At 43.4% G+C, this 24,199-nt stretch overlaps 1 protein-coding gene across 15 annotated transcripts in view; it reads left to right on the plus strand.

Annotated features, from left to right (window-relative positions):
• Window positions 1-2,238: 2,238 nt before the first annotated feature.
• LOC144501380 (uncharacterized) overlaps window positions 2,239-24,199 on the plus strand; it is a 338,685-nt gene continuing 316,724 nt past the window's right edge. For 14 of the 15 annotated variants that reach the window (XM_078225050.1, XM_078225051.1, XM_078225052.1 and 11 more), the window contains exons 1-2: window positions 2,239-2,533; window positions 21,379-21,453. In XM_078225050.1, coding sequence (XP_078081176.1) covers window positions 2,470-2,533; window positions 21,379-21,453 — 139 coding nt within the window. In that variant the 5' untranslated portion in view covers window positions 2,239-2,469. The remainder of the gene's footprint in view (window positions 2,534-21,378; window positions 21,454-24,199) is intronic. The other variant, XM_078225056.1, reaches the window with a different exon arrangement.

Genomic DNA, 24,199 nt, shown 5'->3' on the forward strand with positions numbered 1-24,199 from the left:
ACCTTTGCCAATCAGTTACATCCAATCTATACGAAGATTAAAGTCACCTATGATTATTACAGTATATTTCTTACAAGCCCCTACTATTTGATTCTGTATGCTCTCTCCTACAATGTAGCTACTGTTAGGGGGACTATAAATTACTCCCACAACTGACTTCTTAATTTTGTTATTTCATAACACTACATGACGGATTCCAGATTTTGATTTTCTGAACTAAGATCTTCTCACTGCTGTTCTAAAGTCAACCTCCATTGTCAGAGCTAGAGAAACACCTAGCTTGCTGTTCTTCCAAAATATCAAACACCCCTGAATATTTAGGTTCCAGCCTTGGTTACCTTGCAACCACATCTCTGAAATGGCTATATGGTCATACATATTTACTTATATTTGTGCCATCAAATCATCTGTCTTATTATGAAAGCTGTCTGCATTCAGATACAGCGGGGACGATCTTCATACTCGTCACACTTTGCCAGTGATATTGCGAAGGAGGCAAAAAACTGGGTTCACGCCCAGTTTCTTACCTCTTGCAATCATACTGGTCCTGATATGCTGGCGTAATCAGCCTCGTGATCAGAAAGGGTGTGAGGCTGATTATAATATTCATCATCTCATTTTAATGTGATTAGTGAGCCTAGTTCACAATTGTCTGGGCCTCACCAGCGAGGATCACATATGGTCCTTAGTAGCGTAGATAAATGTAAAATAACTGATTTGGAGAAAATCATGGAAATATAACTTGAATGATAAAATAATCATGGAATGCAGCAGAAAGATAAGCAGCTCTTTAAAAGAGTGACTGTAGGTCGAAGAAATGTTGAAAGGGAAACTGGATTTCTGGATTGTATATACAGGGATATTAGACATAAAAGCAAAAAATGATAATGAACCTGTATAAAACATTAGTCGGGCTATAACTAGAGTACTGTATGTAACCAAGAATATTAATATCATAAAAAATGTGAAATATGATTTCATTAGAGCATGATATCAGGTACCAAAAATAAAGTTATAAGAAACTTCAAAATTAGAATAGTATTCACTATAGCAGAACAAGAGAAGTCTCATGGAAGTGTTCCATTTTTTTGAAGATCGTTGAGTGTAATGGTGAAAAATTATCTCAACAGTTAGTGAAAAGGGGCATAAGTTCAGTAATATTACCAGAAGCATAAGAAAAGAAAACAAATTATTTTATTTAAAATAAATAATAAAATGTCACACTTGGCAGCGGACAAGACGAATGGTACAGAATCAGCCAACAAAGTGACTAAAATCTTGTCAAATTGAAAAAGACATATCTGACATTAGCAGCAGAACTAATCAAAAGTCTGCAAACCATGCGTTCTTCGAGCCGTTTGACTGACATCATGCAGAAACTATCGGCTTGTACTGCTGCCAGGCGTACTTCACCTGAAAAATATTCATTTTTTTCCTTTTTTTGTTTTAATTTAATTACATTAACTTTGCTCTTGGTTTGGTGTACCTGCATTTCTGTCGGCGTTTATCAAATCTATCAATTCAATTATCTGTGTATATTATAGTTATATATCTATCCCTGCGGGCCAGTTTATATGATGGTATATATCGTGGCGAACAATGTGCATGTGTCACTATATCTAGTTACATATTCAAATCTGTATGGATCGCGATGTCTGCATATATATAATATAGCTCTGTATATATACCCGTATGTGTATAACTATCTAATGATTTCAATCCATAGACTATAACTTAAATTATTCTTTTTCTGAAGCTAGTGAAACATGTTATGTGTATGATGTATATGCCTTTATTTTGTAGATTTCCGGAATTGGTAGTTCTTTTCTTTATACCACATATATCCATCTGTGTGTATCCCAGTGTACACCTGCAATATAAAAACTACCACCTATCTGTATTTGTGCTGAGTACATATTTGTCGTTATAAGTAGCTATCGTGTAAACAATACTTACATAACTATCTATCCAGATAAACTGGTATTAAAAGTTTATTTCCAAACGCACCTTGTTATCGTGATGACAGATATCTTAAAAAAATACCTGGCTTGGGCCTGCTTGTCAGGTATTCAGTAGAAACAATGCAGACAATTGAATTAAGGCTCAAATTGTAAACTAGCTTATCTTTCCACATGTTGTGACCCATACTGCCTGCACTATTTGAACAGCCTTATCTGGCTAACTTGCTGTCATTTCTTTCTCTCTAATAAAGTTTCAGAGCGCACGCAAACGACCTGGCAGAGAAAACAGACGCAATAGCCGAGATTCTGGCAAGAGTTTTGTAATGTTGGCAGGGCTGGCCAGAAAAAAAAGAGCAACAGCAGAGAAAAGTCAACTGGCTACTAGGACGGAGTCGGGTCCCTAATTACGTATTGTCCACATCCGTCTCTTACAAGTGGCAATTAGGGTCAAGTGAATAAAAGCGGCTGGACTTGGAGTGAGTTAGTATTTTGTGGAGTGGCGGACAAGATGGCTATGTCGCTCTTACAGGGATACCTGCTCTTAATCTTCATCAAAACGTCTCTGCAAGGAGGTAAGTTCTCATAGCAAGTGCATTATCCCTTACAGGTTACGTAAAATGTCGCTGGTGGCGAGTTGTCTTTTGTTTTAATTTATCTTGTACTTAAATATTAAGGAATAATAGTGTTTACTTTGAATGTTGCACAGGCGATCTTGCTATAGTAACTTCAGGGGATATTGGATGAGTTTTGAACATGAAAGTCATTTGTTAAAATTTTGTCTTTATTCGCTGCTCTGAGAAACCCAGCTCAAACTCTGATTAAACACATCTTTTCACTACAGGTCAATCGTCTTGGTTCATATGGATTTAGCGATAGAAATCAGTATTGCAAACATTTCCTGTGCGTGCAGCGCACAGGCGTTGAATTAGAAAGTGTGTGTGACCTCCTGATGCCTTATTTATCTTTGCCGGAGACTCCTTTTCCGTGCATTTTTTTCCCGTGTCTGCCCTTCCCTTTTCTCGTGTCAGAATGTTTCTTTGTTACATATTCTGTGTAGTTTGGGTGTGTATGTCTCTCTCCCCCCCCCCAACCCCGCGCCGCTATATGGGTGTTTGCGCGCGTCTTCCTGCCAGAGCTGTTCGGCATCACGGACTGTTAGGTATGAGATTTATGACCCCAGAGTGAGTTGAACTGAAAATCCATTTAACTAACAAATTGATTTATAATTCAGTAGTCTAAAGTAAACGAGATCATATTTTAAAAACAAAAAAGAACCTCACTCTAAATGAATGAATGAATTTTGAAAGCTATGTTGACTGTCACTCCGTCCGCCCCCCCCCCCCCCCCATATGTTTCTATAATACTTGTGAACACTAATTGAGTTGCGGCTTGGAGCTAATTGTTCATATTTGTAGCGGGTTTTCTGTAATATCAGTGTACGATTGTATCCAGACAGAGAAGGGTAGCATTTTCATTTCATAATTTATAAATTGGCAAAACAAGAAAATCTCCGGGCTTTGAAATGCAAGGCATGATGAAACCCTGCCTACTCCTCGCCGAAGTATTGCTGTGCACAGCCCAAAGCTTTCTGGCACTTAGCCTTTCTTTGCAGTCTCTACTGTATTGCCAATGGGAGCTTCAATTTAGTTCGCTCCTACACAGGAGCTGGAAACCGCCTCAGAAACTTATCACATACTTGACACCAGCCAACCAATGACTTATCCACCTGCTGCAACTTTCCCAAACTTGTTAAATAATTTATAATTAGTATTTGATAAACCATTTATTCCCAATATGAAAGTTTATTGTGAAAGTGTAAACTCCATGTATGCCTCTAGAAAGGGATTATTAGTCCATTTATTTTGAAGTCCTATTAGGAAGTGTTAGAAACACAGAAATGACTATCAATGATACCAAGCAAGAAACACTTGAGTTGCTATTGCCACATTCCTTTGCGCCCTTTTTGGAAGGGATCTAATCTATTTAAATAAATGAGTTTACACGTGTTTAAAAGACAACAGATTAAATTCGGATACACTCGAGTGTTGCTTTGCTAATGTCACCAGCAGTAATCTCCAGGCCTGGTTAGGCATTATTTAAAAAGTATTATTCTAATTGTGCTTTAACCGAAATTCGATCCCTCCGCTTCTCCAAAAAATGTTTACTTTTGGACTGGAGAGCCAAAGTCAGAACTTTCACTTTTTTCTTTCTGGACTTGCCTGCTTAGCATTTCAAACATTTTCTAGTTTTGTTTCAGATTTCCAGTTTTGACAGTTTTTATTTATTTCACCGCTGTATTCTGTGTTTAATCGCATTAAAAAGGTAGTCTATCCTTTGTCACAATTTACATTTTGATCCTCAAGTAGAATTATCGGTATTAGACCTTACCAGAAATCTAACTACAAATGCCCCAAAACTGAAGTAGAACAAATACCAAGCACTTAAATTTGAAAAGGGCTAAAACATTTTAACAAAATGGAATATCAACCTTTCATCAGAATAATTATTCCAAAATGCCTGCAGTTTTCGTATTTAGCATTTCTGATCATATTGCTGGATTGGCTCGGAATAGGGACAAATGCCAAATTCCTACTGTTAGTTCAGAATTTTTTAAAACGTTGGAACACAGTACGCCAGGCAAAAGGAGATAGATTCATACTTCAGTTGGGATCTTTCATCGGAGTCATCTGTTTGATTCAGATTATGGTACAAAGCCGTACCTAAAATGCGTCGGATAAATACGAGTCATTTTACTAGTTCCTATACATCAAACGGTAAAGGCACAATTGTCTTTACAATCTTTCTAGTCCTCTCTTTAGTGACCCATATGTCTACATAGTAATTCAAACACCAATTTCACGTAAAACTGCAGCAAACTCCTATTGAAAACGGAATGTTAACAGTAAATGAGGCATCTCGAGAAAAAAACGAACTGGTGGTTGTCCTTTATCCCGAGCGATACTGAGAAACATCCACGATCAAAGTAGACTTTTTATTGGAAATTTAATTTGTCACCTATTACTTGCAAGCATCAATCGCTGCTCTCGTGGTACTAAAGACACCGCAACATCTCATCTCGGCCGAACTGTCCCAACGTCATACTTATCCTTAACCTTAAAATGAGCCGGATAAACTCGTCCTGGAGATGCAATGCAAGCAGGATTTGATCACAAGCAATGCGAAGTATAGAGCAGGTCAGGCTACGGAGTTAGGTAGAACAGACAGAAGAGACTTAGTGGGCTAAACAAAGAAGCGTCAACCAAACGGATCTTCAAGTTACAGAAAATAGGAAATAGCACCGCTCTGTGGTTCGTTTAGAGAAATTTTGACGATGCTGTCCAAATTGTCTCGCTCAAGTAAGATTGCATTTGAGCTAACATGGTTCAGAAAATGATACATTTCCAAGATGCTGGGGCCCCCTCGGAAGTCCCGATGTGTTGAGTCCATGGGAATTGCTCAGGAAGTTTGAAGTTCCAATGTGCAATTCCCCTGCTCCCTTAAAAAGAGGCCAAGACCCCTCCAAAATTGGAGAGTTGATAGTTAGGACGTACTCAGCTGGATAGATACCTGGGAGATGTTGGGTAGAAAAATCTTAGTCTAATTCCTGGGTAAGTACACAACTAACCCCTCCAATAGCTCACAACGAACTTCTTCTCTACCCACTTCCCGGAACCCCAACTACTCAACGTTCGGTTCCCCCCCCCCCCCCCCATCTGACCCAGCCTTGACACATCTGCCACCCGGCCCACTTTACCATCCTCCCATTCATTAATTCATACATCACCTATTCATTAATATTCACACTGAACATTAAAACTTACCTTAGAGCAGCTAGTTCCATAAAGGGGGTGTGGCCACCACGCAAATTCTCTTCTTTTGCTCTGTGTATAGATTTTTGCGCTGGGTTTTTTCCATGATGTGGAGATGCCGGCGTTGGACTGGGGTAAACGCAGTGAGAGTTTTAACAACACCAGGTTAACGTCCAACAGGCTTATTTGGTAGCAAATGCCATTAGCTTTCCGAGCGCTGCTCCTTCATCAGCTGGAGTGGAAGATTTCCACTCCATCTGACAAAGGAGCAGAGCTAGGAAAACTAATGGCATTTGCTACCAAATAAACCTGTTGGACGTTAACCTGGTGTTAAAACTCTTACTATTATTTTTTTTCTCCAGCGTGGGCCAGAAGTTTGGCCTTTATAAACATATCCAGGTAAGTGGGTATTTTTCGGTCTGATCAACGTCAGGCAATGCGATTCCAACGTTGATCAGAAGATGTGGGAATGGGAATGGAGGGATACAAAAGAGTGGTCTAGTTTGGACCAGGGAGCGACGCGGGCTAATTGTTCCTTGTTTCTCGTTTCAAGGCTTCATTCTATGATCATCTTGCTGGTGCCAGTACAGAGCGAGACTGCGGATAGTTGGGAACCTGTCTCGGGGGCAGGGAATTCATATGGTGTTCGTGGAAGTGGAAATGACTAGGGTTGGGAAGCATTTTCTGATCAGGGCCAGTGTGATCTCCTGGACTCGTTTCGATCGCCTCAGGGGGTCGGAGAGGAATTTCCCAGATTTTTTTCCCCATATTGGCCCTGGGGTTTTCACTCTGGGTTTTCGCCTCTCCCTGGAGATCACATGGTCTGGAATGGGGGGGTGGGGGTGAGTTAATAGGTTGTGATGAACAAAGCATCGTAGCTGTGAGGGACAGCTCGGTGGATAGGATATTGGTATGTAGATAGGCTGGAAAATTGGGCGGGGATCCTGGATTCAGGATTCAATCCTGGACCGGGGAGCGGCGCGGGCTTGGAGGGCCGAAGGGCCTATTCCTGTGCTGTATTGTTCTTTGTTTGTTCTTTGTATCTTGTGTCTCTAGTTACGTTTGAGCCTTGTGCAGAATTCTGTAAATTTGCCTGATTTCACAGCAAATCCAAATGAGATTGTGGCATGAATAGTGCGTCAGAGCAGCATTTCTGATATTCCAAATTATGTTTTAAAATTTGTTCATGGAGTGTGAGCATGACTGGCCAAACCAGCATTTGTTGTCTCTCTCCAATTGACCTTGAGAAGATGCTGGTGAGCCACCCTCTTGAAACACTACAGTCTTTGTGGTGCAGGAATGCCCACGGTGGTGTTAAGGAAGGAAGTTCAGGTTTTGATCCAGCAGTAATGAACATTGAACATAATTCTGTATATCTGTGACTTGCACCCAGCCCAAGATTGTAAAATAGTATTGCAGATGTTGCCCAGGACATTTTTTAATGTGATAGAGGAACCCATGTTGTCAGCTGGAGGCCCAAACCATTAGTTTATTGAAATTTGATTAGCAAACTGACTATGCATTTCCAGTGTCAATGGCTCACTAATTTCAGATGGGCTGATTTGGGACAGGAAATCGGGAAGCCCACCTGTCGAGCTGAACCAGTGGTTCTGACTTAAAAGGAGGGCCAGGCTCATGGGATAAGGGGTAGATAAATAAGTAATTTGCAGCTTGATCCTTAATTCAATGCTCTGTACTGTTTCCACTGCATACCCTAAATCAGACCCAGTCAGGTGCTTTGTTTTTGGATAGAGCTGTCACCAGTGTAGAAAAATGTGCATTTAAAAATAAACTTTAATAAAAGTTCAATTAAACAGATAATTATATAGACTTCTTAAACAAGTAATTTATAAATATATAAATAGTTCAATCAAGGCATTTTTACTTATCTTATAACTTTGCAGGAAAAAACTATTGGCTCGGAATTTGGGTTTATAATGCCCACCGAAACAACATTTACAGTTTTTACTGTATAAAAATGATAACTTCTGCAGACCGGCAAAAGTTGCTAAGTTAAACTCAGAAATCCAGAAGTTGTCAGTGACACTACTCCTCCACAGGGTGTACTTTGTGCTCTTCCTGGATGGAATTGACATGCAGATCACTGATTTGTTTGAATCTCAACTATTTACCAAGTATTCTTGCTGTAAAAAATGTTAAACATTATTGAACAGGAGTAAGTGTGTTTTAATTAAGTCATAATTATCACCGAACAACTTCTCTGGCACTGAGACACATTTTACAAGTTTGGAGTCCCACTCCCTCAGAAGCAAAATCTTTAGAACCTTAGTTAGGCCGCACTTGGAATATAGTGTTCAATTCTGATCGCCACACCACCAGAAGGATGTGGAGGCTTTGGAGGGGGTACAGAAAAGATTTACCAGGATGTTGCGTGGTATGGAGGGCACCAGCCATGAGAAGAGGTTGGAGAAACTTGGTTCTCACTGGAGCGACGGAGTTTTTTGACGAGGCTCTCTGGAAAGGTTCAACCATAAAAATCAAAGTAGTGGATAATTTTAACTGCTGTGATCAGGTCTGTATCCACTTGAAATCCCTGGGCCACCACCCTAATTTTTCTCTTGTGGGTAGCAGAACAATAGTTTGTATTTGTATAATACCATCCAATGCAGAAAAGCATCCCAAAGCTCTTTGCAGGAGTTTTATAAAACACAATTTGACATTGAGCCACATGAAAAGATTCAGGGTAGATGGCCAAAAGCTGGGCCAAATGTGATAGGTTTTAAGGACAAGATTAAAGGAGGAAAGGGGTTTAGGGAGGGAATTCAATTTCTTTGGGACTTCATTGCTGAAGATATGGCTGCCAATGATGGCATGATTAATATTGGGAGCGCTCAAGACCAGAATTTGAAGAGTGCAGACATATCAGAATGGTGTAGATCTGATGGAGAATTGAGTGATTGGGAAGGGCAAGGCATTGGAGGGAAAACAAGGAAGCAAATTTTAGAAATAAGACATTGTTTAACCAGAAACCCATTTAGGTGAGCTAGCATAGACATGGGTGAATGGGACTTAGATGCCAGTTAGGATATGGACAGCAGAGTTTTGGATGACCTTGGTTTACAGATGTGGGAAGACAAGAGGCAATATGAAAGAGTCAAATCTAAAGTTACAGGGTTTCAGCAAGACAAGCTGAGTTGGGGCAGAGTGAAACCATGCCACTGAGGTGGAAATAAGCAGTGTTAATGATGGTGAGGATATGCAGTTGAAAGATCTATGTTGGGGTCAAATATGATACCAAGGTCGTGAACAAGTTGGTTAAATTTAAGATTGTTGCTAAGGAGAATGATGGAGTCATTGACTAGGTAATGCAGTTTGTGATGAGGACTGAAGACAATAGTATCATCTTCCCATATTTAATTAGAGGACATTTTTGCTCATCCAATACTGGGTAACAAAGTGATCTAGAAATCACGAAGAGATCAAGATATGTGGTGATGAGATAGAGTTGAGTGTCATTGGATGGGATCTTCTGGTCCTGCTGAAATCAATGGACTTTCGGGCCCCGCCACTACCCAAAATTCCAGCCATCATAGTACACATGGAAAGTGACACTGTTTTTGCATCATGTCACCTGATGTAAATGTAAATGAGAAACAGGAAGGGGCATCAGTGTATATAAACTAATGCTTTTGATGTTGCTGAGACGACGTGTAGATGAGAAACAGGAGGGGGCAAGGACATATCACCTGGGGACACCAGAGGTAAGGATGCAGAAGTGGGAAGAGAAGCAAAGTAAGTGATACTTTGGTTACGATTAGATGGACAAGAATAGAATCGAGTGTGAGCAGTCTCTCCAGCTGAATAATTGTGGAGAGATATTGGAGAAGAATGGTGTGGACAACCGTGTCAAAGGGTACAGACACATTGATTAAGGTGAGGAGGGATAGTTTACTTTTGTCACAGTACAGGATGTCATTTGTGATTTTTAAGGGCCTTTTCAGTACTGTGACAGGGATGAAAGCTGGATTGGAGGAATTTAAACGAGTTCCTGGAATGATGAGACAAATTTGGAAGGAACAACACTTTCAAGGACTTTGGGGAGGAAAGAGGTTGGAGATAGGATGGTAGGTAGTAAAGAGGGTCGAGAGTTGGCTCTTTAAAGAAAGGATTTATGATGGTAGATTTAAAGGAAAATGGGACAACAGAAGACAGTGAACCGTTCACAATATCAGCTAAGATGGGAACTGAGAGGAGAAGTTGGGTAATCAGTTTAATGGAAATAGGGTAGAGCTGGGTCTTGTGGTGATTTGTGACCACATACGATATTCAAATGCTTTTTTTAAAAGAAGGAACTTCTTTATATAAATAAATGACAAAGTTTAACTCAACAGAATAGTAATAACTATGAAAACAGGAGCACTAGTAAAACAGGTCTTGCTTACAGGTCACCCTCTTGCAGATTGAAACTACTGCACATGCTCAGAACCCTCAACAGACACCAGTAAAACAATGATATAGGAAAAAGAGTACTCTGTACTCAATATGTCACTCTGAAATTTAAAAGGGAGGGAAATGTTAATGTCCCATCAGGGCCAAAATACAAAGGACGTAATGACTTGGCTCCTGACAGACTTTTGCATAGTTTTGTTGAATTATGGCCGATGCAACACCACTAGTAAATCTTGTAACAGTTGATCCTGAATAGCCAGTGAAGTGGTAGATTGAGAATCTGTACTGAGCATTCCTCTTCCACTCCCCCAGCAGTCAGCTGGCACGCCTGGAAACACAGAAACCACTTCCTGTTAATTATCCCCAGCAGCATTACCTTCTGCCATGTTATCTATCAGTAATGGTTGCTGACTCAAACTCTTTCTGATCCTTGGTCGTATTGTGAATGAATATGATCTTGGTGTCTGCAAGCAACTCTTCCATTTCGCAGTCTCTCAAACCAATATACCAGATCACTTCAGTTTAAAATTATTCCCAGTTACTACCAGAATTCCTGATGTAAATCTGATCATCTGGTTTGAACTGCCTCTTTGGCTTGATTGTCGTGTCCCTCCTTCTGCTTCCCATGTCTCCTGCTCCTTTTTGCCCCAAGATTTCGTGCAGACTTGATGAGCCAATGGGCCTCTTCTGTGCTGTATGATTCTATGATCTGGATGGAGCAGATCCAGATCAGACTGGCCTTCTACCTAACAACAATTCTGCTGGAGAGAGCCTGGTTGTGGATTGTGGCATGATATGATACTGGAATAAAAATCTTGAGAGCTTTGTAATCAAAATATCACCTGCCATTCTCTTCAATCCCTCCTTCATAGTTTGAACAGCTCAATCTGGCAAAGCATTTGAAGCTGGATGAAATAGTGCAGTACACTCATGGTGCATATCATTCTTGCAGGAATTCTTGAAAAACTCGCTTCTAAATGTAGTGCTGTAATCCGAAACAAACGAATCTGGTAGACCATGAGTTGCAAAAATTTGACACAGCTTCTCAATTGTCACAGGAGCTGTAATATTACTCATGGTATGTGCTTCCAAGCATTTCAAATGTGTATCCACAACAACCAAAAATGTGATTCATGAAAGGACCCGGAAAGTCCACATGCAGTCTGGACCACGGTCTTCCAGTCACAAGGATGAAGTTGTTCTGGTGTGCCATCTTCTGATTTTTCTGACATGTTGAACATGATTTCACCTTGTTCTCCAAGTCCAGATCCATGTTAGACCACCAACCATATGACTGGGCTAGACTTTTCTTTCGAGAAGCATCTGAGTGAGTCTCATGAATTGTGAATGAAGTGGAACAACCACTCTTGACCCCCCACAGTATGCATCCATCCTGCACACTTAACTCATCCTTATGCTTCACATAAGGTTTCAACTCATCATCTATGATAGTTGGCCATCCTTGCATTAGAAATATTTTAACTTGCAACAGAATAGGATCTCTATCCGTCCACTGCTTAATCTGTTTTGCACTTACAGGAGAATGTGCAAGTAGAGTAAGAAAATTGTACTGCTCCCACATCATAGGCAAGAAATTGCACAGAACAGGATAAGTTCCCTGTCTGGATCAAAATGGACTAGCATATTAGTTGATTGCAGTAGTGCTTTCACATCCTCCTTCTGTGCAGAATCCCACTTTCATTTGGTTTCTTTGTGCAGAAGTAGATACAGTGGAGCCAACACTGAAGAAAAGTCTGACAAACTTTCCATAATAGTTTATCAAGCCCTAAAAATGACCTCTGCTCTGACATATTCCTAGGCTCTGGAGCTTCCTTAATGGATTGAATTTTCCCCTCCACAGGAAATGAGCCTTCTGCAGTGATTCTGTAGCTCAAATACATGATGCTTAGTGCCTGGAAAATGCACTTGCTCCTCTTCAGATGCAGTCCTGTCTCTGAAAACCTTTGAAAACTTGATGGCTCTTCCTCAGTTTTCCCTGAATTAAGATGTCATTCAAGTAGACTGCAACCTGAGGAATGCCTTGCAACAGGTTGTCCATCATCCTTTGAAAAATCGCCTTACTGGAACTTATGCCAAAAGTCAAATGATTGGACTTGGATAACCTTTTCTGTCTATTGGTCACATACTGCTTCAAATCTTCTAACAAGAGTTGTTGATATACCTGGCTTATGTCCAGTTTTGAAAATGTCTTGCCTCCTGCAAGAGTTGAAAACAAATCTTCTGCCCGAGGTAATTGGTAAGGGTCTAACTTGAAAATTGGTTAATGGTGAGCTTGTAATCAGAACCTTCACAAGACGCCAATAAAATAAAACCATTCCACCGGGGAGAGGCTTATAAGAACACTCTGGAAAGGGGTCTCATGGAAAAGATGAGCTCAGAAATGGGAGAGACTAGAGAAAAATGAGTCAAAGTTTTGTATCTCATTTTTAAATGAAAAATTGAGTACCGGAGGTGCGTCACTGGCTTTATCATAAAGATAGAGGGTGGAACTTTCCCCCAAAATGACTAAGGGGGTGATTTTGAGCGGTACACTCCATCCGCAGGAATAGCAGCACATAATCCAGAGAGACTCAAACACCATGCACAGCAATGAATTTCCAAGTTCTGATCTTTTGAAACATGATGTGGAGATGCCGGCGTTGGACTGGGGTAAACACAGTAAGAAGTTTAACAACACCAGGTTAAAGTGGAAAGTGTTGTTAAACCTCTTACTGTGTTTACCCCAGTCCAACGCCAGCATCTCCACATCGTGACTACCATCGACACCACAAACTGCCGGCTCCAAGTGGAGAGGATCTCCAAGAAGATCATGCATATCGACACAGACATCAAGCCTTTAACCTGGTGTTGTTAAACTTCTTACTTTTGAAACATGCCAAGGGAACCAAAGAAGCTCATTTTAATACATGTCATTAAATATCTCTCTCTCCAGGACTTTCACCCTGTTCAATAGATATTCAGCAGGCCCGGCATGACTTCACACCATGCCATTTACAACAGCTCTACATAAGCATGAACCTGCCACCTTCACCTCAGAGGGGGATTTTGGAGGTGAGTGCTCAGGCATGGTCTGGAGAGTCATGGAGCCTGTTGAGTTGGCTATCGTACTTGTCACCAAAGAACAGCGGCAGAAACTCCGATTTGCCTTGGCACCTGGCCAGGATCAGTGCCCTGCAGAGGAGCAGAGGCTGCACCTGTCGCTGTTCTGGGTGCAGCACCACAATGTGTGCACCTTGTAGGTACCAGCTGAGAGTATTTGATGTTGGTCCTCATACATGCAAATGTCATAGATTCAGTGCCAGAGGACAGGGGACCACCTCTGCCAGACCCTGCAAAAGCTGGCACCACATGGAGTGTGATGACATCCACTGCCTGTGGTCATTAAGCTCAAAGCTGCTCTGAATCTCTACACGAGTGGTTCGTTCCAGGGCAGCACTGGCGACCTGTGTGGCATCTCCCAGTCAGCCATCCATAAATGTGTCTGAGGGGTGTTCCAGATGCCCTTTGAGGTCTCACCTGTATGTTAACTTGAACTGGTACCAAGATGCCAGGGCCATGGACTTCACCCACTGAGCAGGCTTGCCCCAGGTGCAAGGTTTGATTGACTGCACCCACGTGGCCCTGTGTGCTCCATGGCACAATGCGGCACCATTTATGAACCGCAAGGGATACTCCTCCTTCAGTGTGCAGGTCATCTGTGACCACACGATGTGCTTCATGCAGGTGTGTGCAAGATTTCCAGGGAGTGTCCATGAAGCTGCCTCTTGGGGTGCTCTCAGATCCGAAGCGTCTCAGGAGGTAGCTGGTGATACTAGTGCTGAGGCCACAAACATCTGCTGTGACTTGTTACAAAGAGGCTCATGCTACAATGCCTGTGCTAGTTGAGTAGGCAATTGGCCTAGTCATTCTTACTGGTACTGCCGTGGACAGATGCATCTGCAGCCAGCAGATTGGTAAGGAGCAGGTCAAGTATGTTTTACCCTTCTCTTGGTTCACTCACCACCTGCCGCAAGCCCAGTCTAGCAGTAATATCCTTTAGGACCCAACCAGCTCGATCAGAAGTGCTGCTGCTGAGCCACTCTTGGTGTGAACATTGAAATTTCCCACCAAGAGTACATTTTGTGTCCTTGCTACCCTCGGTGTTTGCTCCAAGTGTTGTTCAACATGGAGGAGTACTGATTCATCAGCCGAAGGAGGATGGTACATGGTAACCGGTAAGAGGTTTCCTTGCCCATGTTTAACCTGAAGCCATGAGACTTCATGGGGCCTGGAGTCCATGTTGAGGATTCCCAGGGCAACTCCTTCCTGACTACATACCACTGTGCCATCACATCTGCTGATATGTCCTACCAATGGGATAGGACATATCCAGGGATGGTAATGGTGGCATATGGGACATTATCTGTAAGGAATGACTGTCAGACTGTTGCTTGACTAGTCTGAGACAGCTCTGCCAATTTTGCCACTAGTCCTCAGATGTTAGTAAGGAGGACTTTGCAGGGACAACTGGGCTGCTTGTTTTGTCATTGTCTTTTCTGGTGCCTAGATCAATGCCAGGTGGTCCATTTGGTTTGATTTCTTTGAGACTTTGTAGTGATTGGTACAACTGAATGGCTTGCTGGGCCATTTAGAGGGCAGTTGAGTCATCCATGTTGCTATGGCTCTGGAGTCGCATGCAGGCCAGTCCAGGTAAAGATGATTCATTCCCTAAAGCATAATAGTGAACCAGATGGGGTATTTCTGACAATCAATGGTTTCTTGGTCATCAGTAGATTCTTAGTTCAGATATTTTTCATTGAATTCTAATTCCACCATCTGTTATGATGGGATTTGAACCCAGGTCCCCAAAACATTAGCTGAGTTTCTGGATTAATAATCTAGCGATAATACCACTAGGCAATCAGCAAGTACCCCAAGATCCATGGGAATACCTAGAGGGACATCCCCTGGGGGCTAGGACCCACAGGGCCCAGCCTGCTTTTGGGTAGCATGGATGTTTGACTGCTGCCCTCCTTGGTGTCTGGGGCTGTGTGTATGTCACTCATAGGGAGGGGGGTGTCAGATGGTCTGGAGATGCCTCGGTCCAGCTCTGTACTCCTGCTGAGACTTTTCCATTTGGGTTCTCGAGGGCCCCTGTCTCCTTCGTGGGATAGAAGGACAGCTGGTGAGATCCAGAAGCCCTGCTGTCCTCTGGCACTGACTTGCATGGATTCCCACCCATGCCTGCGCTATGCAGTTGAAGCCCTGTAACATGAAGCTCATGCCCCAGACATGGAGATCATGAGCTGAGTAATGTGGCCATCCCCTGCCATGGAGTGCATGTCCTGCACCAAGGTCTCCACTGCAGTCACCACCCTTGCAGTGTTGGCCTCATTGTGCTGAAGTGATGGCACCATCTCCTTGGACAGAAGGCAATGGGACTCCTACAGTTGGCCTTGCAGTCCGAGGAGGGATGCTGTCATTGTTTCCTGATGCTCGTGACTCTACCTTTGCAGCTCCAACAGCTGTGGACTAACTAAATCCAGGGGCCCAGCAGAGGGGCCTCCATCATCCCTCCAAGTTCCGGTTCCCTAGGACATCCTTGCCTCCACCTGCTGTGTGTCTTCAGCTGAGGTGCTCACCAGTAAGTGACCCAGACGTTTGGCAGCTTAGTCATCCCACCAAGGTGAGTATCTGTGGTGGTGCTGGGTGTGGTAACAGCTGCAATGCCTCTTCCATGATGAGGTTGGAGAAGCCTCGCTGAGCTGCTTGAGTCCATGGGTCCAGGGGGCATGAGAATGATCTGGCCGGTTCAGCTGGTCAGCCTGCAAGAGAAGGGTGGTGGCATTAGAGTATAAGGAGGGTACATTGATTATTCTCTTGGCACTTGGGGAATGATAGTGAGTCATGAGGATTCTCATGTTTTCAGCTGCCAGTGCAGTCTTCCTCCTCCCCAGTCAGTTCAAAGCTTGCTCCTTAAGGCGTGAAGGTTCTGAGCTCGGGTATGTCTTCAGCTGGCTCTGCCCACTCTCTTGTGGTCAAGTTTGTCCTGCAATGACACAAGTAGGGAGAGTGTAGGTGGGAGTTGTGATTGAAGATGGTGGGGTGGGGCCTAGAGGCCAATCTGTGGGGTGGGGTGTCCTGCTGCCACTCTGCATGGAGATTGGGCGGGCAGGAGGGAGGTCAGTGATTGGTGCTGGGTGGGGCAGGGGGTTCTATCTCCCAGGGGATCTGCACTGCAGGGGGATCATCACAGGGGTGGGGAAACCCAAGGTTGGGGCATGCTCTGGGGTCTGTCTGAGGGGTCAGCACTGCCTGGGGGGTGGGTGGTGGTCAGGACTGCTGGGAGGGGTTGGAGATCAAGGCCATCCAGGTGGGTCAGGGATGGGCCCAGGAATTGTCGCGTGGGCCTTGGGAGGATTTGGGGGGGGGGGGGGGCAGCACTGCGGGCATTCCCGGGCTGGTCAGCTATCGGGAGGCTGACAGCTCGGGGCCACTGCACATGCACAAAGGCCCACTGGTTTCAGCCTCCCAGGTGGGAATAGGCCTCGCTCCCTGAAATTTAATAATATTCATGCTGGTGGCCTCTGCATTGCAGTGTGGGAGATTCTAGTGTGAACTCGCATGGGAAAAAACCAGTGTAAATTACTCCAGTTTTCCCACAAATTCAACACTTGGGAGAATTCTAGTCCATCTGTCAGGAACATAGGAATAGGAGTAGACCAGTTAGCCCATGGTTCCCCCATTCAATGATTATGACTGACCCGTGACTTAACTTCATACATCTTTCCCTTATCCCTTAATACCTTGTGAACAAATATCCATCAACCTCCAGTTTAACAATTGATCTTCCATCAACTGCCTTTGTGTGGAAGAGAATTCCAAACTCTTAATACCCTTTGCATGTAGAAATGTTTCTTAATACTACTACTAAAAGGAATGGGTATTTTTTAGAATGTTCCCCTTTGTTCCTGGCTCCTTAACCAGCAGAAATTTATCATTACATACCTGTTCTGTTCAAGATCTTAACTTGATCAAGTCACCACTTAACATTCTAAATGGCCAATTACCAAGTGAAGGAAGGTGACATCAACCGTGCTATCAAGCAACACTTGTGCATCAATAATCTGTTCACTGATGCTCAGTTTAACTTCCGCTAGGGCCACTAAGCTCTTCGTTACAGCCTTGTTCCAAACAATAGACAAAAGAGCTGAACACTGTGGGGGGGCGGGGAGAAATGACCATTTCTGACGAGGCAGATTTGACCAAGTGTGGCTTCAAGGAGCCCTAGCACAACTGTCGTCACCAGGAATCAGAAGATTCTCTTCTAGTTGGAGTCATTCCAAGCACAAATTAAGGCAGCTGTGGTTGGAGGTTAATCATTACAATCCAGGGACATCATTGAAGGAGTTCACCAGGTAAATGGGCTAGGCCCAATCTTCAGCTGCTTCATCAATGACATTCCTTCCATAAGGTCAGAAGTAGGATTTTGCTGATTACAAAATATTCAGCACCATTTGTGATGACTCAAATACTGATCTGGATAACATTCAGCCTTTGGCTGATGAGTGGCAAATAACATTCATGCCAGGCAATGATCATCTTCAACAAAGAATCTAACCATCTCCTTTGACATTCATCAGCACTGAATCCCCCACCATCAACTGTGTATTACCATTGGCCAGAAACTGAAATGGAACAGCCACATAAATACCGTGGCTTGAAGAGCAGATCAGAGGTTGAAATTCTGCAGACAATAATTCACTTTCTAACTCCACAAAACTTGTCCACTATCTACAAGACACAAGCCACAATTGTTACAGTGCAGGAGGAGGTAATTCAGTCCATTGTATCTGCACCAGCTCTCAGAATGACCAAGCCAGGAATATTTCACTTTCTGGATGAGTGCAGCTCCAACAACACTCAAGAAGCATGACACCATCCAGGATAAAACAATATGATTGACTGGCACCCAATCCACCACAAACATTAATTCCCTCCACCATTGAAGCACTATGGCAGCAGTTGATTCTACAAAATGCACTGCAGCAACTTCCAAGGCTCTTTCAACAGCATCCTCCAAACCAATGACCTCAATCACCTAGGACAAAGGCAACAGTTCACCTCCAACTTCAAGATACCATATACCATCTTGACTTGGAGCTATATTGCCATCCCTTCAATTTTGAAACTCCCTTCCTGACATGGGCATACCTACATCAGTAACCTATGACTAAGGTGGACTGTAGCAGTTTAAGAAGGTGGCCCATCACCTTCTCAAAGGCAATTGATTAGGCATGGGCGATAAATGCTGGCCTGGCCATCAAAAACCATATTCCATGGAAGAATAAAATAAAAATCCAGAGATTCCAACTCTATATTGTGTAATCACTCCTGCCAATTTAGCCCTTGGAGTCCAAGAATTATTATAGTAGATCTATGCTGCACTTCAATGCATCCTTCCAAAATTATGGTGTACAGAACTGCTCAGTACTTTGGTTGTGGATTTGGATAGCGGCACCAAAACATCAGCACCCTCCACCATAGCTTGATTTCTAGTTCTCTAAAAAGAAAGGCCAGAATTCTATTAACCTTTGAGTGTTTTGTGTAATTGTTCATTACTATTTAATAACGTATGACCTTGACTTCCCCACCCCCAAGTCTCTATGGATCTTTTTTAGCTTTTCACCATTTAGGAAGTTCTCTGTTCTATCCTTATGCTATGATTTTGTTCTGCTTTTTGGAATATTTCTGTTTTGACATGGGTAGGATTTATTTCCTTGGGTATGTTGCTAACAGTGCATTTGTAAAATAACGAACTAAGAGTAATTTTCTCACTGGGTGTGCTATACAAGGTGAATGGAAGTTGTGACTTGTTCCTTAGTCTCTGTTGTTTTAATTGTGCCTGCTGGGTAGGAAGCAGACCATGAGTAGGTCAACCACCTGTTTTACACCCCTCATGATTTTCCTTTCTGCAGGCAATTCCTTGCCTGGGACGGAATGCTTGAAACTAATCTGACATATTTTCATCAGGTATACTATTCAAAGACTGCAGTGTTAGCATAAAAGTTGTTGAACGAGTTTTATCTAAGAACACATTTTGGCTATATTTAATTCTGATTCCCTCTATAATCAAATTTGTGGGAACCAGACTAGGAACTCTATGATCCCTGAAACAGTGGCTTAACTGTGGAGTGGAGCTATCACAATTGGGGGCTGTTTCCATCAGAAATACTGTGGACAACTAATTTAAATTATTCTAGCAGGACTTCAGAAACAGTGGAGGGAGAACAGAAATAGAGGAAAGGTGGAATGAAGGCATAACTCCCATATTCAAGCAAGCGCCTGCAGTCAAAGGGTTGAGCAGGTTTTTGTAAAGGAGTGATATGGCTTGATGATAAAAGCAAAATGGCAAACATCTAACCTCCTGGGACTGCTGTCGTCCTATTTAGAAATGGGTGGAAAACAATAGTTGGAGTACTAGGGAAAAGCCAACAGATGCAGGTGAACAGGCCAAATGGAGGATGATGATGATGATCAGAATCTCCAAAATGGCAAGGAACCTTTGCAGCATCAAAAGAAGTTTATTGAATTCAGTAACCACGAGAATGTTTTTGAATAAAACGGTTAACTGGATATATAAATGGGACAGATGATGGAATCGGAGAAGGAAAGAGGTATTCCCTGGCACAATGTAAAATTGGCTTTTGAGGTACCACATGGCACTATGTTCCTTGCCTCCACGAGTAAGTCACTTCACAGTACTTGTATTAACTGGCTCTCATCCTGTGGGGGGCCTTCATCGGTGACAGTGTAACCCCCCCCCCCCATGGCAACACAGGTCACTGACATTGGGACCTTCCCAGTGAATCCCTGTCATGGCTCCCTGCACAGCACACCCTCTTTGCTGATCCTCCCCCTCCCTCCCATTGCTGATCACCCCCTCTGCTTCCCCTCCTGTCATAGTCCCAACCCTACTCTGGCTTCATCTGTGGCACTGCCCCTACCACAGTTATGGTGCCTGCTGAGGTGCCAAGTGGGCACTGCCCAGCCATGTCCCCCAACCACTTGGGGCTTCAATGGCCTCCAATTCCACCAGCGTGGCCATGTCTGGTCCCCATTGGATGGGGACCATGAGTGATTCTTGGTCAGATCTCTCGCTTGGAACCTTCTAGAAGGCTGGAAACAGCTGCTAATAGGATTTAAATAAAGACATTAAGATTTAAATTCGCTTTGTGCCCTTTTAGCAAGATTAAAACCTAGTTTAACACCTAGGTAACTATACAGCTGATACCTCACCCACGTATTCAGCTTCCCCATTTTACTCCCCCATCACTAGCATTAAAATTGGATCTTTAAAGTTGCTAAAAGGCTGACTCTACTCTACTTTGATAAGAGCTCCGAGAGAAATGCTATGCATTTCTGCGAATGCCGGATTTGGAAGATCCTGAAAGACAAGCGCAGGAATGTCAAGTAAGGAGAATTTGAGTGAAGTGGCAATCTGGCCGTTGTTGCCACTGCTCGAAGATCTAGGTCATTTGTTTATAAGTTGCAATCATGAAAGCTCTTTTTTTTGTCATTACTTATTCTAGTGCTTTGAGACATTTTTCAAAGATAGAATACAATGCAAGTCTTTGCAAAAAGAAACCAATCAAAAGATGTTGGGTCCTTCTGTCTCTAAACCTGTATATACATTTACTACCTATTTGGAACTGGCAAATGTAGGAACCTAGCAATCTTGGGTCTTTGAGATGTCACATTTCAAGTAATGAAAAAGAGAATTTCAGCAAAGGTTTAGCTAACTGTCACAAAACATTGAAGAATCATGTCACATTAAAACCTGCTGACGTTGTTTGCAAGTAAATTTGCACCATATTTGTACTGAATCAGCATTGCAGTTATTTTGCTCTTATGGTTCAAGGTCATTTTGGGTCTTTATGTAGCCTGTCTAAATGTGGGCACAATACGGAGTGCATCAATCTAACTACCCTTTTTTTTTTACATTTACTAATTTATTATTAAACATTGCAGCATACATTACATCAAAGAAACCTTGCACTAAATTATTCCTAAAATTCAATGAAGCATCAGGATAATTATTTTTTGAATGAGTACTGAACAGGAAGTTCATGCATTTGAAAATGAATTAATTTGAAGATTGGGAACTATTTACAATTAATTCTCTTTTGGTTTGATAGGCATTCCTGGAGCAGCAGGAGTTCAAGGAACACTTGGACGCCTCTTTCTTCCAAGTTCGTACTTCCGCAGCACTGGTAAGTGGTGCTTTCAGAATAATATTCAACATATAAAGTGAAAGTATTTATTTAGGAGGTGATTTTCAAAATAGCAGAAATTTCCAGGTGAAATTGCTGGAATAAAGTGGCAGTTAAAACTAACATTAGGCAAATTGAGGATTTTCTTTTATTTGTTTGAGGGGTGACATAATTAAAGGCCAACATTTATTGCCCACCCTTAATTGCCCTTGAGAAAGTGTTGAGTCTTGAACAGCTGCAGTCCATGTAGATGCATCCATATTGCTGTTAGGATGGGAGTTTAAGGATTATGATCCAGTGACAATGAAGGAACAGCAATTTTCAAAGTCAGGCAACAGTGTTCCTACGTAACTGTTGGTCTTGTAGTTCTATGTGGCAAGAGACTGCAAATTTGGAAAGTGTTTGAAAGGATGGTGTGGCTGTAGTGCATCTTGCAGGTGTATATGCTGCTGCCACTTTAAACCTGTGATGGAGGCAGAGAAAGTTTAAAGTGGTGGATGGGGTGCCAATCAAGCAGATTGTTTTGCCCTGGATTACATTGAGTTTGTGGTGTTAGAGCTACATGCATCCAGCCAAGTAGACTCCTGACTGCCCTAGTAGATGTTGGACAAGGTGGTAAGTTACTTGACACTAAATTTTCAACCTCTGACCAACTTGCATTTCTGGTCAACAGTAAAATCCAGGGTGTTGATGCTAGGGGATTCAGTGATGGTGTTGTCGAGGAGAGATGTTTAGACTATTTCTTCTTGGAGATGGTCATTGTCCAGCACTTGAGTTAACTGGAGCCCAAGCCGAATGTTGGATGCTGTTACGAATGGGCATTTGCAATTTCTAGCCAACATTTCCACTTTTGAACTGAATGGAGGGAAGGTCATTTGAATTGAATTGTTAGGAGGTTGGTTTTCAAGTGAACTTGTAGGTGGAATAATTTTTGGAGATTCCTTTTCCTCTTCCAAGATATTATTGTTTTATCTTGGCTGCATTGTCTTGTAGCTGGTTCGATAATATCTTTCATGGTGTTTCTCTGAGCCTGGACAGCTTCTACTGTTTTTTTAAAAAAGCAGGTACAAACATGGCTGCCTTGATCTATACTAGCCCAAAGACCCTTTCCAAATTGGGTAGCGCACTGGGCCTGATTCATAGCCTGCATTGTGGCCTTTCACACTTTGGGTGGGATTTTTCTGGACTCCCGTGGCATGTTTTCTGATGGCGGAGGCAGCTTGCCATTGGCCCCTGTCAAGATTTGCTGCTCCCGCTGGTGTGCAGAATTTTGCATGGCTCGCCCGTCCTGCTGTGGAGGGAGGTCACCTTCACTGAAGTCTTGGGTCCCCGAATCTTTCTCCACCCCCTCTTTTCCCCCCCCTCCCCCCTGCCCTTGCCAGGAGTGGTTCACTCCAGCAGGGTTTACAACAGCTCCCTACTAACAGGGAGCTGGCAGCCCAACCTTGCTGGAGTGAACAGAGGCCATGGAGGACCCCCAGAAGGTTGGGGGTAAGGGGATGCCCCCTGGGCTTTGCCAGCCTGGCTCTGCCCAATTGTCAGTGGCTAGAAAGTGCAATGGCACTGCCTACCAGTTATCAGGCTGTGCCTGGCAGGGCAGGGGCGGGGGAAAGAGATCAGTGAGTGTGTGGGGTACAGCTGCCACTCCGCACTGGGGATCAAAGAGAGGGAAGGAGGACAGCAATCGGGGTGGGCGGGGGGAGGTGCCAAGACTGCAGGAGGTGGGAAGGGGAGGTCAGGGTTGCCATGGGGTGGGGGTGTGGAAATTGGGAAAACTGGACTTCTGGGTGGGGCTGGCCTGGAGTTGTCAGGAAGGCCAGTGTTCAGGTGGGGGGGTCAGAGGAGTAGCGTTGTGGGGCTGACCAGTGATCAGGAGGCCAACAGTGCAGGGCTACTGCACATGTGCCAATCTCAGCAATGATAGATTGGCACATGCGCAGTGGCCCGCTCAGCGCTATGCTGCCGGCCCCTCCAGTGGGAATAGGCCCCACCCCCTAATTTTTATCGTGATTCATGCTGGGGCACTTTGCAGTGCCCAGATGTGGGAGATTCACTTTGTAAATCCTGCTTAAGAACAGCAGGAGTTACTCCAGTTTTGACGCGAATTCAGCACTTTTTGGGAGAATCTCCGCCTGTATGTTTTCAAGAAGGAGTTGGCTATCGCTCTTGGAGTGAAGGGGATCAAACGATTTGGGTGGGGGGAGGGGGGGTGGTGTGGGATCAAGCTTTTGATTTGGATGGTCAGCCATGATGATTGGTGGAGCAGGGTCGAAGGGCTAAATGGCCTACTCCTGCTATTTATATTTACATTGTGATGACAACTCCATCGCCCCTTTAAAGTCTGAGTTTATATGTTCAGGCAGTCTGGAGGCCTTACAATACTTCCATATCTCATTCACATTCTCAAAAGGAATGGAAGGCTGTCATTGCAGGTAAATTCGGTTGATTTGGAGGTTGTTCTGGTACCTTTTTGTCCTCTTTTTCCATTCCTTGGTATCATAATGCTCTTTGTCGATTTGATAGTTATGGTGTTGGGTTGTTCCAAAGAACAAAAGAACAAAGAACAATACAGCACAGGAACAGGCCCTTCGGCCCTCCAAGCCCGCGCCGCTCCCCGGTCCAGGATTGAATCCTGAATCCAGGATCCCCGCCCAATTTTCCAGCCTATCTACATACCAATATCCTATCCACCGAGCTGTCCCTCACAGCTACGATGCTTTGTTCATTACAACCTATTAACTCACCC

The sequence above is a fragment of the Mustelus asterias genome, chromosome 12 (genome assembly GCF_964213995.1).
Source record: "Mustelus asterias chromosome 12, sMusAst1.hap1.1, whole genome shotgun sequence".
In the NCBI taxonomy this organism is placed as follows: Eukaryota; Metazoa; Chordata; class Chondrichthyes; order Carcharhiniformes; family Triakidae; genus Mustelus; species Mustelus asterias.